The sequence below is a fragment of the Manis pentadactyla genome, chromosome 2, assembly GCF_030020395.1.
Source record: "Manis pentadactyla isolate mManPen7 chromosome 2, mManPen7.hap1, whole genome shotgun sequence".
Classification (NCBI taxonomy): Eukaryota; Metazoa; Chordata; class Mammalia; order Pholidota; family Manidae; genus Manis; species Manis pentadactyla.
This window is the reverse complement of record NC_080020.1, coordinates 151,042,539-151,059,658: the sequence shown is the minus strand read 5'-3', so window position 1 is coordinate 151,059,658 and position 17,120 is coordinate 151,042,539. Positions and strand designations below refer to the sequence as shown.

Genomic DNA, 17,120 nt, shown 5'->3' with positions numbered 1-17,120 from the left:
ATCCATGACACTAGTTCCCTCCTGAGTACTTCTTACTGTGGCCTTGAGTTCTATCTGCCTGCGTCCCGCCAAGTCCTGCCTCACATACGTGATCTCAGAGCCCCTGCTACAGCCTTCCTGTCGCCGGAGACGGTGGGCACCCGCCAGCGAGCTGTATTTTGCTCATCCGCACGGCGCTGCACACAGGTTCAGTTAACGGTGGCCAAATCAATGGGAGACTGGGAAAAACAAAAGAGCGGCTGCTCCTCCCGACCTGCTCCCATCCAACGGTGGCTTGAGTTCTGGCACCCTCCGAAGACTTAAACAAAACACACAAATCCCTCCAGCGCCACCCACGCGCGGAGCAGGAGGAAACTCCGCCGCAGGGAGCAGACAGAGCGCACGGCGCTACACACTGGGGCGCACGGCGGGAGCGCGCAGCTGCGGCCCGACCGGGCCCCGCCCCCGAAGGCCGCTCGCCTTCCACGGGTCGCGCGGCGTGCGTCACGTACGTAAGAGCCGCTTGCACCGCGCCTCCACCCTTTCCCACCACACCCCCAAGCCCGCCGCCTCCAGGCGACCCGGAAGTTGTATTCGCGGCGCTGCTGTCCGTCTCCCACAATACGTCGCGCTCTTCCTTCCGAACCTGGCCCCAGCAGAGTAGGTATGGGCCCTAGGCGCCGGTTTCAGGAATCTGGTTCCATCCCCGTCACGGAGTGTGTTGACCGGGACCACGGGCTCTCTCCTGAACTGGCCCGAGGCTCCGCGTTCCGGGGTGACTGGAATCCGCGCTACATTTAAGGGCTCCCGTAGCCTGGGAGGGAGAGCGGCCAGGCTTGGAGCAGCCGGGGCTGCAGGGGTTTGCGGGGTGGGGGCATCTGCGGGGCGCGGATGCTTGGACCCGGGGTGGGCGGCTTGGCTTAGCCCAGACCCGGGGCTTCAGGGAATGGCCGAACCCTCTGCAATCGGATGCGTCTCTCTCTGGTCTGAGCCGGCTCGTCTCCTTGATTTAGATGGCTCCTGCAAAGAAGGGTGGCGAGAAGAAGAAGGGCCGTTCCGCCATCAACGAGGTAGTGACCAGGGAATACACCATCAACATTCACAAGCGCATTCATGGAGTGTGAGTATCCTTGCCCTCGACGAGACCCCTGCTTGCACGGGCTCCCGAGCTCAGTGTCTAGTGAAGGCTGGGTGCTCAGAGGTTCCTGACTGGAAACGTGACATTTCATAATAAAGCTCTGAGAGAGCCACTTTGGGAAAACTTGGTAGTGATGAAGTCATTCCACTCCGTGTCCGTGCTTGAATTCGACCTGGGCAGGCAAAAGGATGAAAGACGTGGATAGGAGGGAAAGCAACCCGGAATGTTAACACTTAAATGGATTGCTTTCGCCTTCTGACCCACACAGATACGTGCGCTCTGTGTTGGTTGAGTTGTAATACCAGAAGTGGACCAGAGAGAGACAGAAAAAGAATGTATTGGTGGGGTTGTAGGGCAATGTTTGTTTTTGAAGACGCTGGGGGAGTGGATTTGTGATGTACAGGAAGATCGAGAATGATAACGAATGATCTAGTCCTTGGTTTTTGCCCTGGAGTTTGGGTTTTAGTTTTAAAGTTAGTGAGTTTCCCCCTTTTTCCGTATGGTGCTTACAGCTGAAAATAGAGATCAAATCTCTCCAGTATACTTTGGAGTATTTGTAATAGCAAATGTTATATGGCAAAATACTAAGGCACCAGTCCAAGGAGCAAAATTTCTTGCACTTCACTGGGCAGTCCTCGTCTCGAGGCAGCTGATTCTGCGACTGATTTAAATTTGCAGTGGTGTCCACGTTGGGCCGGGCACTTCAGCTCTGCATTCCAAGCCGAGTGACGGCCGTGTGTAAGCATGTCTTATTTGGGATCTCGGGTGGCTTCTGGGTCAAAAATCCACTGCCTTTTCTGTGTATTAACACTGCTTGTGAACAAGCACGTTCCACCCCAGGCCCCTTTATTTCAGGCAGGCAGGCATTTGGGGAGCTTATGCAGCACTTAACTGTCCTGGGCTCTGCGGATCAGCAGGGAACCAGAGAGCCTACTTAGTGGAGCAAGTCGGGCAACAAGATTTAGATACAAAGCAGTAAAAACTGCCAAGTGGAAACTAAGTCACTGGGTGGAAAGGGTGCTATTTTAAAGGCCACACAGATAATGGGATGTTTGGAAAGTGTGCTGTGAGCCATTACAGGTGATGAAGTGTTTCAGATACTTTGTGCTTTGTTACAAAATCCCCAAGTGGAGACCTGCATGGTACTCGATCCTTTGGTCATTTCTCAGTCCCGACTTGATTGGCAACAACTGGCAGTTCATTCTTCTGTAGAAAATGCTTTATTCATTTTATGTCCAAAGACCCCACACTTCTACCTGCTCCTTCTTGGTCTCTTTTGTTGGTTCCTCCTCACACCCCATCTTCTTAATGTTGAGTGCCAGGACTCAGCCCCTCTGCTTTCCATCTACTCTTGGTAACGGTAATTAGTCTTAGGGCCTCAAATGCCCAGCCCCTGTTAACGTCTCCGCTTGGGTGTTATAGGCCTCTCAAACCAAACTCCTAACCTTTCTGTTTCTCTCATGGCCTTCTCTGTTTCACTGTGCGCAAGTGAGCGTATCCTGATGGCTCTGCCTTCCACTACCAGGCCCGCTGCAATGGTACCACCACCATCCTCTCTCTCTCTGTCGGATGGTTCCAGTTAGCAGCTCCTGGTTCCCTCCTGGCCCCCAAACACCTGGTCTGTCCTCACACCCTCCATTGCCTTCCCATCTCACTCGTAGAAGCCGAAGTTCTTGCTGTGTTTCCACAGAGCTGGGCACTTACTCTTATTAATCATACCAGACATGTACCTGATTCAGGGTAACTGGTTTTATGTTTACTTTTTTCCCTCTGCCTGAATGCTTTTCTCGGATCCCTGAGTGGCTTCCATCATTATCTTAGATTTTTATTCCGATGTGTCTTTGGCTGTCTTACTTAAAATGCAGTTTCATGTACTCTGTGTGTCACCCACATAAGCTATGAGAAGAATGGGATTAGTCTGTTAGAGCTACTACTGTTGATTCCAGCACCTTTTATTTCTCGCTCCTTAAGTATTTGAGTGAGTGAGTGAAGTGTGGTTGCTTGATATACCCTAGAAATAACAAGGTGGCCGGCAAGGGTAGAACAGAGGGAGTAGGGAGAGGCATGGTAGAGCAAAGTGAAGTGGGGGTGTGTGGCGAGTCATGTGTTGTAGGCCACGGGAAGTCACAAAGGTCTTAGAGAGGAATTCGGTCACTTTGGCATGCTCCATGTGTTAGTGTTACTGGATTTCATAGGTTTGCTTCATACACAAGTGTGGGGCCCTGTGAAGTGCCAGGCACTGTGCCGTGGGTTGCAGAGGCCAGTACTCGGCATGGCCTCTTCCTGATGTCCAGTCCTGGGGTGATAGGACTCCGCTTTAGACTTTGGTCTTTGCCCCACTTGGAATGGCCTTCACTTTACCCAAGTGCTTGATCATTTCAACTCATAGTAGAGTTTTGTTTTTTCACATTTCTTTATTTAATTGATAGCATTAAATGCAAATGAATTTATGTACCCTTACCTAAACAATAGGTTCATAGTACCTGACTCAGAGTCAGAACCGACATGAGGCTGTAACAAGTGCCTGGCACTTCCTGTCAGCTTTGTAGAATGAACTGTCCTCAGACTCTTGAGGGGAAATCTCTTCATTTCATGCTGCTGCCCTTTAAGCATTGAATGATCTCCAAAAGCATGCCTGTCTTAAAATGTGACAAATAACTCTGTTTGACCTGAGGACACTTAATTAAGTGTTGTGTGCATTATGTACAGGCGTATTCTAACATCATTCTTTGATTATGTTCTCCTTGGTAGGCGGTATTATTAGACCTTCCGGGTGTTTTTATCAGGATAGGGGTTAACCAGTGTGTGTACTAGCATCTCATGAGTGTCATATAATGAACCTTGACTGTATATCAATCAAATTGGGTTGTGCATCTCTGTGTCCCCGGTACTAACACTAGGTGCTGGGCATTATAGTGGTGAAGCAAAAGATTTTTCCTGCCTTGTTAAGGTTTGGTTTAAATTTGTTTTATGAAAATAGGACATCCGATGTTATGTGCTTCATTTAGTTTTGTACCCATGTAATTTGTTTTATATTTGAATCTCAGGGGTTTCAAGAAGCGCGCCCCTCGGGCACTCAAAGAGATCCGGAAATTTGCCATGAAGGAGATGGGAACTCCAGATGTGCGCATTGACACCAGGCTCAACAAAGCCGTCTGGGCCAAAGGAATAAGGTGCTAAACTTACCTGTGTTACCTAAACTGTGTTACACAGTCACACTGCTCAACCGCCTCGTCCCACAGTCTGTATGTCAGTCATTAGCTAATGCATACGAAGTATTAAATTATGACAGTGACTCCGGGTGGGGCAAAGTCTGCAGGGAAGCCCTGTGATGTGGCATTTGAACAGAGACCCCAGTGCTGAGTGAGCATCAGTATGAGGGTCTGTAAGAGCATTGCAGAGAGAGTCAAACTTGGTGTGACCCGGGGGCAGAGGTCAGCCTAAGTGGAGTGGAGTGACTTGAACAACAGTGAATGAGGGTGGACAGTTGGGCAGGGGACAGATATGGGTCTTACAGGTCAAAGCAAAGACAAATGGGCAGTTTTACCCACACTCCCCCAGGTGCACTGCTGGCTCTCACTCCTGGGGTCACCGCAGGCCAAGGATTCCACTGAACATCCTATGGCACGCAAGGTCTCATCCCCATCACAAGGAGCTGTCCCACCCAGATGTAGCAGTGCTGAGATTCAGACCCTGCTTAATTAAGCAGGTGGTTTTTACAGTGGAGGGCTATACAAGGTCCAGGGCCAAAGTGGGACCAGCTAAGGGATTGGTGCTGGCATGGACTGAGTGGTTACATGAGCCTGGACCGGGGTGCAGGGGACTGTAGTATTTTACGGTTAAGGTTGGTGGGATAAAGGAGCTGATGCAGCCCTGCAGGGGGCCAGCACTGAGGGTTTATCTGATAAAGGAGCCGCCAGCGAGCTCCCTTGAGATGGGGGGAGTGGTATCACGTGAGCCAGGAGAACTCCTGAGTGTCAGGACACCTCGTGTCCTCAGATTGATAAAAGGAGAGAGAGTCAGCCCTAATGCTGCTGCTCAGAGGTTGGGTGCATGTTCAGTATGGCCCATGGGGTTTTTAGTGTTCGTCCAGATTGAAGTTTTAACAGATAATCCCATAAGCAGGACTTGGGTGTTGGTGATACAGGGAAGAGAACTGGCGTGTTTGGGCCCACATTCTCCCTAAGTTAGGTATCAGTGGTGGCCGCCTGCCAAGACATAAACATTTAATGTCCACCTGTGGCTGTTTATCTTCCATGGAACTGATAAGACACCTGAGTGGCTGATGGGTCAGGTCAGGACAAGGACAGAGCATTGGGAGCATGTTATAGAAGTGGAGATGGGGTATGCGAATCGAGCTGGCGTTGACTTTAGCAGAATTTTTATTTTTATTAGGAACGTCCCATACCGTATCCGTGTGCGGTTGTCCAGAAAACGTAATGAGGATGAAGATTCCCCAAACAAGCTCTATACGTTGGTTACCTATGTCCCTGTCACCACCTTCAAAAGTAAGTTTTATTCCATCCCACAAAGCTATTTAAATTAGAAAATACCCTTGGCTGTTTTATAATGTGAATTTATCTGTCCAACACCTGTTTGCCTGGCATCCTTCCAATAGGGAGGCTGAGTGGTTCCCTATGCAGAACAGGCAACAGTGGAAAACCCTTTTTTAATTGTGTCCCAGTGTAGAAAAATGCAGAAGGATACAAAACAGGTCCATACCTGAGTAGTAAAAAGGCCATGTGGAATACTATTACTAGCCTAAACCCTTCCAGAAAAGGTTTCTGGAGTGTTAAAGTAAAACATGGTGTGTGCGTATGGAAGTTGACTGGCTGTTGCTCTTTTTGTTCCCCCAGATCTACAGACAGTTAATGTGGATGAGAACTAACAGCTGATTGTCAAATAAAGTTATAAAACTGCCCTCAGGTTTGATATTCTTTTTCTACTTGCTATGCAATGTGTTTGTATATCTTAAAGTAAGGTTCCAATTACAAGATCATTTGGAGAGCTTTTCCTAAATACTACACCTGTACCCTTTCTCCCCAGTTCCTGGAGGTTTCTTTGGACAGGGCCAAAACAGGCTTTTTAAGGTGATGTTGAAGTTCTGCATGGCTTGAGAATGACTGTTTAGGTATTTGTATATAGAATGCGGCCTGCTTGTGTATTTGAATTCTGCCATGTTGATTATTTACATGTGGGCTCAGGTTCCAAAATCCAAAACTGTATAGGGCACATGTAGAGCAGCAGCCCACATTTAATGGAACCAATCCCACAGCCTAGTTCCAAGCCCATGGGGCCCGAAGGAACCCTTTTTGCTGGCAGGGAGGCTGGCTTCAGGGTTCACTCCCATCTGGCAGTGCTCAGCTTCCTCTCTCCACGCCCACCCTCTTACCACGGTGCTGCCCCACCCCAGTGCCAGCCCCCAGTGAACTGGAGTCCTGCACCTGCCCCCATCAACAGGGCCACCCCAGGGATGCAGCTGAGGAGCAGCTGAAGTGCAGAACCTCCTCTGGAAAATTTTATCTTCCCATGAGCAGACACCAACCTCTGCACAGTAGCACCAGGACTCGCCACTTCTCTCCACACCTACTCGCAACAGCCTGGGACCCTGGCCTAACCCCTTCAGCCCACACCCCCACCACTGCCTCGCAGGCTCAATAGCTTGTCCGAGTCCTCAGGCCTCGAGCAGCTGCCCTGGTAGTGCCCAGCACCTCAGCTGCAGCAGTGGCACTCAGCTTTAACCAGTGGATGGATGACCCGGGGTGGCCACGGGGGCTTGGGAGGGGAGTTTGACCTTTGGCTTCCCTGCACACTGCATACATTTCAGAACTCCTGATGGTACCCATGTCCAGGGCACAGCAGCTGGCATGTGGAAAAGGATCAGGAACAAGAATGCTGGCCAGGTTTCCCTCGCCTCTGAAGCTTCTAGGACACACACTGCTGCCATGCTGGGCGGGAGTCCAGCACCCCACAGGAGTGTTGTCAGTTCACTTTAGCCAATGGTGCATCCCACCACATCCTCCCAAGAGCATGCTGTTCACTAGCAAGCCGTGGCCTGTCCACATGTGCTAGCCGGATTGCACTCTCTGGATTGCCTTTCCTTTGCATTGGAGAAGCACTGGGTTGGGGATCTGTTATAGAGATGAAAATAATTCTTCATTATTTTTAAATGGTGGTTTTCATTATAAGTTCCACAGCTTAACAGAGGAGATAATGCAGGCACCTTCAGTTTTTTAAAGTTCTGGCTTCATTTGGAAACCACAGTAACAAAATCAGCCCACCAATCAGACAGTGAAGCCAGTGGTTATTAAGCAGGCTGCAGGCCCATACCTACTGGTCTACACCCTAATGGAATGAGGCTCTTCACCCAACACCGTTATGTTTTTCCTCTAAGTAAAACACTGAACTGTTTCTTGTTTACTTCATTGATTGCAACTAATGTGTAAATTATTTTATATCCGAGACACCGGTTCCTTTCCCAAATATAAAAGTTTTCTTGTGTTTTTCTGTGACTGGACATTTTGTAATAAAGAAATTTGTACAATTTTCTCTGGAGGCTGTTTCTGTCTCTTGTTATATACATGCATGCATACATCTTTGCATCAGGTAACTTTTTCTTTTTTAACTTCAAGATGTGTCTAAGGATAGTCAAAGATACGGAAAAGATGGAAGCAAGCCCTGAAGAAGCCGGGTAATGGCATTAGGCTTTTTGAGCTGCAATGTGTATCAGTCTATCAAGTTTCAGATCTTTATATAAAGGTTGTGCCACAAAAAAACAGTGGTTCACTGTAGAAAGGACAGCAAAAGTTCCTGGAACATCTCAACCTTAGAGATGATGGTAATCTGGGAAGATGACCGGGACATTTGGCACCTAAGCAGTCACAACCTGTAATTAAACTCACCAGGGTTGGAGCTCCCCGGGCTCCAACACTGAGAAATCAGTGACATGCACAGGGTTTGTGTGTCTGTGCATGAGACATGTACACAGGTCATCTTGATTGGGGGAGACAGAGCAGCAGCCTCTCAAGCTTCTGCCAACTACAGACCTCTTTCCCCATGAGAAAACATCATGCTGATGTGAGGGGACCTGGAGTTTTATTATTTACACAATTGCTGTATTCCTGAAAAGTAAGTCTAAATATTTTGTATACAGTGTGACCATTTCCTCTTTAAAGGAACTACGCATGAACACTCCTAAAACAGAAAATCTGTCAGGATTAAAGATGGCAGCATGAGAGGTGAGACAAACCTCCTCCCAAAACCACATGTAATATGAAAAATACAGTTAATACAACTAATCCTGAAAGAGCAACAGGAAAGAAGGCTGAGCCAGACTGCATACACCTGGGGAAAAGAACAGACCTCATGGAACAGAGTAAAGTACCAAAGCCTTGATCTGGCAGGACAAAGGCCCTTCCCCCACCCCAGCTCACTGGCAGGGGGAAGAGAAACTGAGTAGGGAGAGGGTGAAGGCCTAGGACTGCTGAACACCCAGCCCTGGACATCCACTTTGGGAGCACAAACCTACATTACATGGTTCTCTGAACATTAGTGGGGTTGGAAAGCTAAGACAGGCAGAATACTTGAAGAGACTTGAGATTCCAATCACTTGTAGAAAACCGATCCATATCTGGCCACTCTGGGACAAAAGAAAGGCAGAGAATTTCTAACAGTGAGAGGGCTGCTAAAGGGGCAAGGATTGCACAGAGCTTGCTGCTCAGGAGAAAGGACAGGTAGACAAAATTGTCCAGGCGCACTGTGCCCATCAGGTTGGGAACTTTCAGGTGCTCCATCCCCCTAGCTGTCTAAGGAGCTCCAAGGCCCCCCACCGTGATATGCAACCCGCTGTGCATTCCTCCCGGCCAGCAATGGCTTGCAAACCGGCTGCCCCAACCATTGAGCCAGGCCAGCCAGAGGGAGGCCACAACTACAGCAGCCACAAGAGCAAAGCATAGAGGCATCTCCCTGCACACTTGGCCTACTGGCCCTGGCAGTGGAGATAGTCACTGCAGCTGGAAGCAGCAACTCCAGAGTATAGCTTCTGGGCACTAGAGGACACCACATACAAATGTGAAATGTCAAAGGAACCTGGTTCAAACCAAAATCCGACAAACACCAGAAAGGGGGCCAAGTGAAACAACTCATTAATCTTCCTGAAAGAGAATTCAAAATAAAAATAAATATGCTCATGGAAGTACATAAAATTATTCAAGAACTCATGGAAGAATTCACAAATGAGATTCAATCATTAGAGAATACAGTATCTGAAAGGAAACATACAATGGAGGGATTTAAAAGCAGGTTAGATAAAGTAGATGAGATGGTAAATGAAATAGAAATTACAGAACAAGAATACAAAGAAGCTGAGGCAGAGAGAGAAAAAAGGATCTCTAGGAATGAAAGAACATTGAGAGAACTATGTGACCAATCTAAACAGAACAATATTCATATTATAGGGGTACCAGAAGAAAAGAAAGGAAAACGGATAGTAAGTGTCTTTGAGGAGGTAATTACTGAGAATTTCCCCAATCTGGGGAAGGAGATACTCCCTCAGGCCGTGGAGGTGCACAGATCTCCCAACACAAGGTACCCAAGGAGAACACCACCAAGACATATAATAATTAAAATGGCAAAGATCAAGGATAAGGACAGACTATTAAAAGCAGCCAGAGAGAGAAAAATGATCAAATACAAAGGAAAACCCATCAGGCTATCATCAGACTTCCCAGCAGAAACCTTACAGGCCAGAAGGGAGTGGCATGATGCATTTAATGCAATAAAGCAGATGGGCCATGAACCAAGAATACTCTATCTGGCAAGATTATCATTTAAATTTCAAGGAGGGATTAAACAATTTCCAGATAAGCAAAAGCTGAGAGAATTTACCTCCCACAAACCATCTCTACAGTGTATTTTGGAGGAACTGCTATAGATGAAAGTGCTCCTAAGGATAAATAGCTGTCACCAGAGAAAATAAAAACACAGTAAAGAAAGAACAATTAATTATGAAGCAGATACAAAATCAAATCAACTACCTCCAAAGTCAGTCAAGGGATAGACAAAGAGTACACAATATGATACCTAATATATAAAGAATGGAGGAGGAAGGAAATGAAAGAAAAAAAAAAGAACCTTTAGATTGTGTTTGTAATAGCATAATGTGAGTTTAATTAGACAGATAGTAAGGAAGTTACCCTTGATCCTTTGATAACTACGAATCTAAAGCCTGCAATGGCAATAAGTACATATCTATCGATAATCACCCTAAATGTAAATGGTCTGAATGCACCAATCAAAAGACATAGAGTCACTGGATGGATAAAAAAAAAGACCAGTCTATATGCTGCCTGCCAGAGACTCACTTTAAACCCAAAGACATACACAGTCTAAAAGTGAAGGGATGGAAAAAGGTATTTCATGCAACTAATAGGGGGAAAAAAGCAGGAGGTGCAGTACTTGTATCAGACAAAATAGACTTCAAAACAAAGAAAGTAACAAGAGACAAGGGCATTACATAATGATAAAGGGGTCAATCCAACAAGAAGATATAACCATTATAAATACCTATGCACCCAACACAGGAGCACCTACATATGTGAAACAAATACTAACAAAATTAAAGGAGGAAACAGAATGCAATGCATTCATTTTAGGAGACTTCAACACACCACTCACTCCAAAGGACAGATCAAACAAACAGAAAATACATAAGGAGACAGAGCCACTGACCAACACATTAGAATAGATGGACCTAACATATCTACAGAACACTCCACCCAAAAGCAGCAGGATACACATTCTTCTCAAGTGCACATGGAACATTTTCAAGAATAGATCATATACTAGGCCACAAAAAGAGCCTTGGTAAATTCAAAAAGATTGAAATAGTACCAATCAGCTTCTCAGACCACAAAGGTATGAAACTAGAAATAAATTATGCATAGAAAACAAAAAAGCCCACAAAAACATGGAGGCTTAACAACATGCTCCTAAATAATCAGTGGATCAATGACCAAATAAAAACAGAGATGAAGCAATATATGGAGACAAATGACAACAATAATGCAACACCGCAAAATCTGTGGGATGCAGCAAAGGCTGTGCTAAGAGGGAAGTATATTGCAATAGAAGCTTACCTCAGGAAAGAATAACAATCCCATATGAACAGTCTACACTCAGAATTAACAAAACTAGAAAAAGAAAAACAAATGAGGGCCAAAGTCAGAAGGAAGGACATAATAAAGATTAGAACAGAAATAAATAAAACCAGGAAGACTAAAACAATAGAATCAATGAGAGCAGGAACTGCTCCTTTGAGAAAATAAAATGGGTAAACCCCTAGCCAGACTTATCAAGAAAAAAAGTGAGTCTACACACATAAACAGAATCAGAAATGAGAAAGGAAAATCACTATGAAATACAAAGAACTGTTAGAAAATACTATGAAAAATTATATGCTAACAAATTGGATAACCTAGAAGAAATGGACAACTTTCTAGAAAAATACAACCTTCCAAGGCTGATTCAGGATGAAACAGAAAATCTGAACAGACCAATTACCAGCAACAAAATTGAATTGGTAATCAAAAAACTACCTAAGAACAAAACTGGACCAGATGGCTTCACCGCTGAATTTTATCAAACATTTAGTGAAGACCTAACACCCATTCTCAAAGTTTTCCAAAAAGTAAAAGAGGAAGGAATCCTTCCAAACTCATTCTATGAGGTCAGCATCACTATAATACCAAAACAGGCAAAGACACCACAAAAAAAGAAAATTTACAGACCAATATCCCTGATGAGCATAGATGAAAAAATACTCAATATATTAGCAAATTGAATTCAAAAATACATCAAAAAGATCATCCATCATGATCAAGTCGGATTTATTTCAGGGATGCAAGGACGGTACAATATTTGAAAATCCATCAACATCATATACCATATAACAAAAAGGACAACAACATGATCATCTCCATAGAAGCTGAAAAAGCATTTGATAAAATTCAACATCCATTCATGATAAAAACTCTCAACAAAATGGGTATAGAGGGCAAGTACCTTAACGTAATAAAGGCCATATATGACAAACCCACAGCCAACATCATACTTAACAGTGAGAAGCTGAAAGCTTTTCCTTTAAGATCGGGAACAAGACAAGAATGCCCACTGTCCCCACTTTTATTCAACATAGTTCTGGAGGTCCTAGCCATGGCAATCACATAACACAAAGAAAGAAAAGGCATCCAGATTGGTAAGGAAGAAGTTAAACTGTCACTGTTTGCAGATGACATGATATTGTAGACAGAAAACCCTAAAGAATCCACCCCAAAACTACTAGAACTAATATCTGAATTCAGCAATATGGCAGGATACAAAATTAATACACAGAAATCTGTTGCTTTCCTATACACTAATGATGAGCTAGCAGAAAGAGAAATCAGGAAAGCAATTCCATTCACAATTGCATCAAAAAGAATAAAATATCTAGGAATAAACCTAACCAAGGAAGTGAAAGACCTATACCCTGAAAATTACAAGACACTCATGAGAGAAATTGAAGATGCCAGTAAATGGAAATACATCCCATGCTCATGGATAGGAAGAACTGATATTGTCAAAATGGCCATCCAATTCCTATCAAAATACCAACAGCATTCTTCAACGAACTAGGGAAAATCGTTCTAAAATTCATATGGAACCACAAAAGACGCTGAATAGCCCAAGCAATCATTCTGAGAAGGAAGAATAAAGCTGGGGGGATTATGCTCCTCAACTTTAAGCTCTACTACAAAGCCACAGGGATCAAGATAATTTGGTGCCGGCATAAGAACCGACACATAGATCAATGGAATAGAATAGAGAGCCCAGATATAAACCCACACATATAATAAGGCCAATTAATATATGATAAAGGAGCCATGGACATACAATGGGGATATGACAGTCTCTTCAACAGCTGGTGTTGGCAAAACTGGACAGCTACGTGTAAGAGAATGAAACTGGATTATTGTCTAACCCCACACACAAAAGTAAACTCAAGATGGATGAAAGACCTGAATGTAAGTCATGAAACCATAAAACTCTTGGAAGAAAACATAGACAAAAATCTTCTGAATATAAACATGAGCGACTTCTTCCTGAATGCATCTCCTTGTATAAGGGAAACAAAAGCAAAAATGAACAAATGGGACTACATCAAGCTAAAAAGCTTCTGTACAGCAAAAGACACCATCAGTAGAACAAAAAGGCATCCTACAGTATGGGAGAATATATTTGTAAATGACATATCCGACAAGGGGTTAACATCCAAAATAAGTAAAGAACTCACACACCTCAACACCCAAAAAGCAAAGAACCTGATTAAAAAATGGGCGGAGGATATGAACAGACACTTCTCCCAACAAGAAATTCAGATGGTCAATAGGCACATGAAAAGATGCTCCACATCGCTAATCATCAGGGAAATGCAAATTAAAACCACAATGAGATATCACCTCACACCAGTTAGGAACAACAAATGCTGGTGAGGATGCGGGGAAAGGGGAACCCTCCCACACTGTTTCTGGGAATGTAAATTAGTTCAGTCATTGTGGAAAGCAATGTGGAGGTTCCTCAAAAAACTAAAAATAGAAATACCATTTGACTCGGGAATTCCACTCCTATGAATTTATCCAAAGAAAACAAATTCTCAGACTCAAAAAGACATATGCACCCCTATGTTTATCGCAGCACTAATTACAATAGCCAAGATATGGAAGCAACCTAAGTGTCTATCAGTAGATGAATGGATAAAGAAGATGTGGTACATATACACAATGAACCACTATTCAGCCATAAGAAAGAAACAAATCCTACCATTTGCAACAACATGGATGGAGCAGGCGGAGAAAGACAAATACCAAATGATTTCCCTCATTTGTGGAGTATAACGACGAAGCAAAACTGAAGGAACAAAACAGCAGCAGACTCACAGACTCCAAGAAGGAACTAGCGGTTACCAATGGGGAGTGGTGGGGTAGGGTGGGTGGGGAGGAAGGGAGAAGGGAATTGACATGCATTATGATTAGTTCACAGGGTGTGGGGTGGTTCATGGGGAAGACAGTGTAGCACATAGAAGACAAGTAGTGACTCTCTGACATCTTACTACACTGATGGACAGTGACTTCAGTGGGGTTTAGGGGGGACTTGATGATATGGGTGAATGTAATAACCACATTGTTTTTCATGTGAAACCATGAGTGTATATCAATGATACTTTAAAAAATAATGATAAATAAAAATAAAAATGGAAAAAATAAATGTGAAAATGGATGAACGTTTTCATAATTTGACTTTTATAAATTCAAATGCTTGTAAACCTAATTTTTCCATAACAATTTGTATTTTGCCTGTCAGAATCCTTACTTTTAAGTAGAACAAGATTTTTAATAGAAACAGCATATTGTCCTAGGGTTTTCTAGCTGGAATCCTTTAAGGGAGGGTGGAGTGTGCTGTGCTAGTAATTTAATTGGGCTTTATTTCAGTCTTAACACTTTTTCAGAATCTGGATAAACTCAGAAAACTTACTGTGTGGTATTTCTTTAAACCCACATGAGAAGTTTATTCCCTAAGCTTTTGATTTATTAAATTCTGCTCATTAAAAGACAGTTCTGCAATCCTGTCCTATTTCCAGAAAAAACATGACCTTTCTTTTTGGAAAATTATAGTCTTGGCTCTGGAGAAGTGACTGAAATCTGAACTCTGGAATACACCAGGTCTTAGAATCTTCTGTCTCTAATGGCAAGTAAAGTTGTTTAAATTAAAGTTTTTGTTTATAGAGGCAACATGGTGAACTGGTCAACTAGTAGTAGATCTGTCTAAACCATGACATTCTGCAGTCCTGCCAAAGTTATTCTCGTAAAATGTGGGTGTTTGGTACAAAATTGCTTCAATTTCTCTCTGCGTGAAGCCTAAAAATTTTAGCCTTTAATATCCTGGAAAAAATAACTAAATTAGATGCTCCAGAGAAATGCCCTGTATGACTTTTTGGATGCCATGTATGAATTTCATACAACATATACGTGCAATACAAATAGCATACTTCTATAATTATAACATGGTTGTTTCAATACCTGAATATATAGCCTCATTTGTGAAACAGATTTATTATTCCAGGGAAAGCTCATTAGAAAAAAACAAAAAAAAAAGGAAACTCTCTTAGTATTTTTGCCTGAGTAGCCAATGCCCAGGTATGGGGGAAGCAGGGAAACCCCTCGGCACATTCACTAAATTAATACATGCGTTAAAATGTATACTCAAATGTCTGGTTACCGCCTTGTACACCCTTGAGAGGTCCTGAATTTAACTCAGCATGTGACTCAATTCCCTTTAAAGCCATCTGCCCCCACCCCAACATCCCCATCTCTTTCCCTGGACCCTCATTCACAGTTGTGGTATGTGAAAGAGCCCCCCAACATTGGCTGGATCACAGCCTCCTCCATGAACCCCAGGCGCTGTCCACCCACACACTTTAGACACATTTTCCTTTAGCACCTTCTTCACCACCACATCCCCTTCCTTTTAAAAAAAACCACTGGGACTGTAAAGGGGTTTATAGGGGGGACCTGGTATAGGGGAGAGCCTAGTAAACATAATATTCATCATGTAAGTGTAGATTAATGATACCAAAAAAAAAAAAAAAAAAAGGCAGTTCCTGTGTGGTGACCTCCAATGAGTTCTACACAAGAGTATAAAGGGCATATAAAAGTGTAGGCAAAGGGTCTGTTTGTGTTTATACAGAGGATCAAAGCCTAATTTGGCTACCCCGAAAATGAACTAAGATACGATATGAAAAAGAACTTCCAACATCAGCATTCTCTGGAAGACTCATGCCAGAAGATGATCATCAAAAAACCCCAACAAAGATCCACACACTGCTACAGGTGTAGATGCACTCATCCCACCAGCTCCTGGACTTGCCATGGGAATGAGGAAGGAGATATCTAAGCTGGCCTGTGCATACAGTAAAACAACAAATTTGACTGGATCTATACTGTTGGAACTCAACCAAGAATTAGGAGAAGTGCAAATTGTAGCGCTCCAAAATCTTACAAGTACAGACTATTTACTGTTAAAAGAACATATGGGATGTGAACAGTCCCCAGGAATGGGTTGTTTTAATTTGTCTGATTTCTCTCAGACTGTTCAAGTTCAGTTGGACAATTTCCACCATATCATAGATAAGTTTTCACAAATGCCTAAGGTGCCTAACTGGTTTTCTTGGTTTCACTGGAGATGGCTGGTGATTACAGGTATGCTTTGGTTATGTAACTATACTCCTATTATCTTAATGTGTGTGGGCAATTTAATTAGTAGTTTAAAACCTATACATGCTGAAGTTACTCTACAAGAAGATATGTCAAAGAAATAATCAATCTTCCCATGTTTTCTTCCGCCTGCTACTTCTATAGCTTTTCTTCTTCCTTCCTAATTACAACCCTTAAATAGAATTCGTGCCTCATATCAAATTTACCGAGTATCATAATTCTTCCAAGTGGTAAAGATACCTCAAGACAAATGCTGGGCATAGAAGCCACAGGGCATAAATATGCAAAGAAGTAAAAAGCTAACCTTTTCAAACAATAAGGCTTCTCTCTCACTTACCAACTTCACATTTCCCTGTTTGGCCCCGGAAGATGACTGGTTAGCCAGAGACGGGTAAGATTCCTCAAGGGAGGAACAACCTAAGACAGGCACAGTCGCAGGGGGCCATCTGGTGAGAAAATGGGGAGCAGCAGAGGTGAGGCTTAGAACCTCACCCCCCCTGTTCTGAGAGAAATCTTCTGCATACGTGGATGTTTTATTGCCCTTGTCTAGCTTGGATTAACACATAATCTACAGGCACACACCCGATCATCTACATTTGCTCTCTTACAACACTAAACTATGTTTTCTACCTTTACCTTGTATCTACCTACCACTTCAGCATTTTATTAAAAATAATAATAATAAAGAGAGAAAT

General features: G+C 43.7%; 1 protein-coding gene across 2 annotated transcripts; it reads left to right on the top strand.

The window, feature by feature from the left end:
* Positions 1–531: 531 nt before the first annotated feature.
* RPL31 (ribosomal protein L31) lies at positions 532–6,038 on the top strand. Of its 2 annotated transcripts, none has more exons than XM_036881407.2 (5): positions 532–643; positions 993–1,099; positions 4,165–4,290; positions 5,513–5,625; positions 5,974–6,038. In XM_036881407.2, exons 2-5 carry the CDS (start codon positions 993–995, stop codon positions 6,003–6,005), a joined length of 378 nt encoding a protein of 125 aa, XP_036737302.1. In that variant the 5' UTR covers positions 532–643; the 3' UTR covers positions 6,006–6,038. The 2 variants fall into 2 exon arrangements, with proteins under 2 accessions (XP_036737302.1, XP_057352917.1); XM_057496934.1 differs by lacking the exon at positions 532–643 and adding an exon at positions 732–754.
* Positions 6,039–17,120: the final 11,082 nt, after the last annotated feature.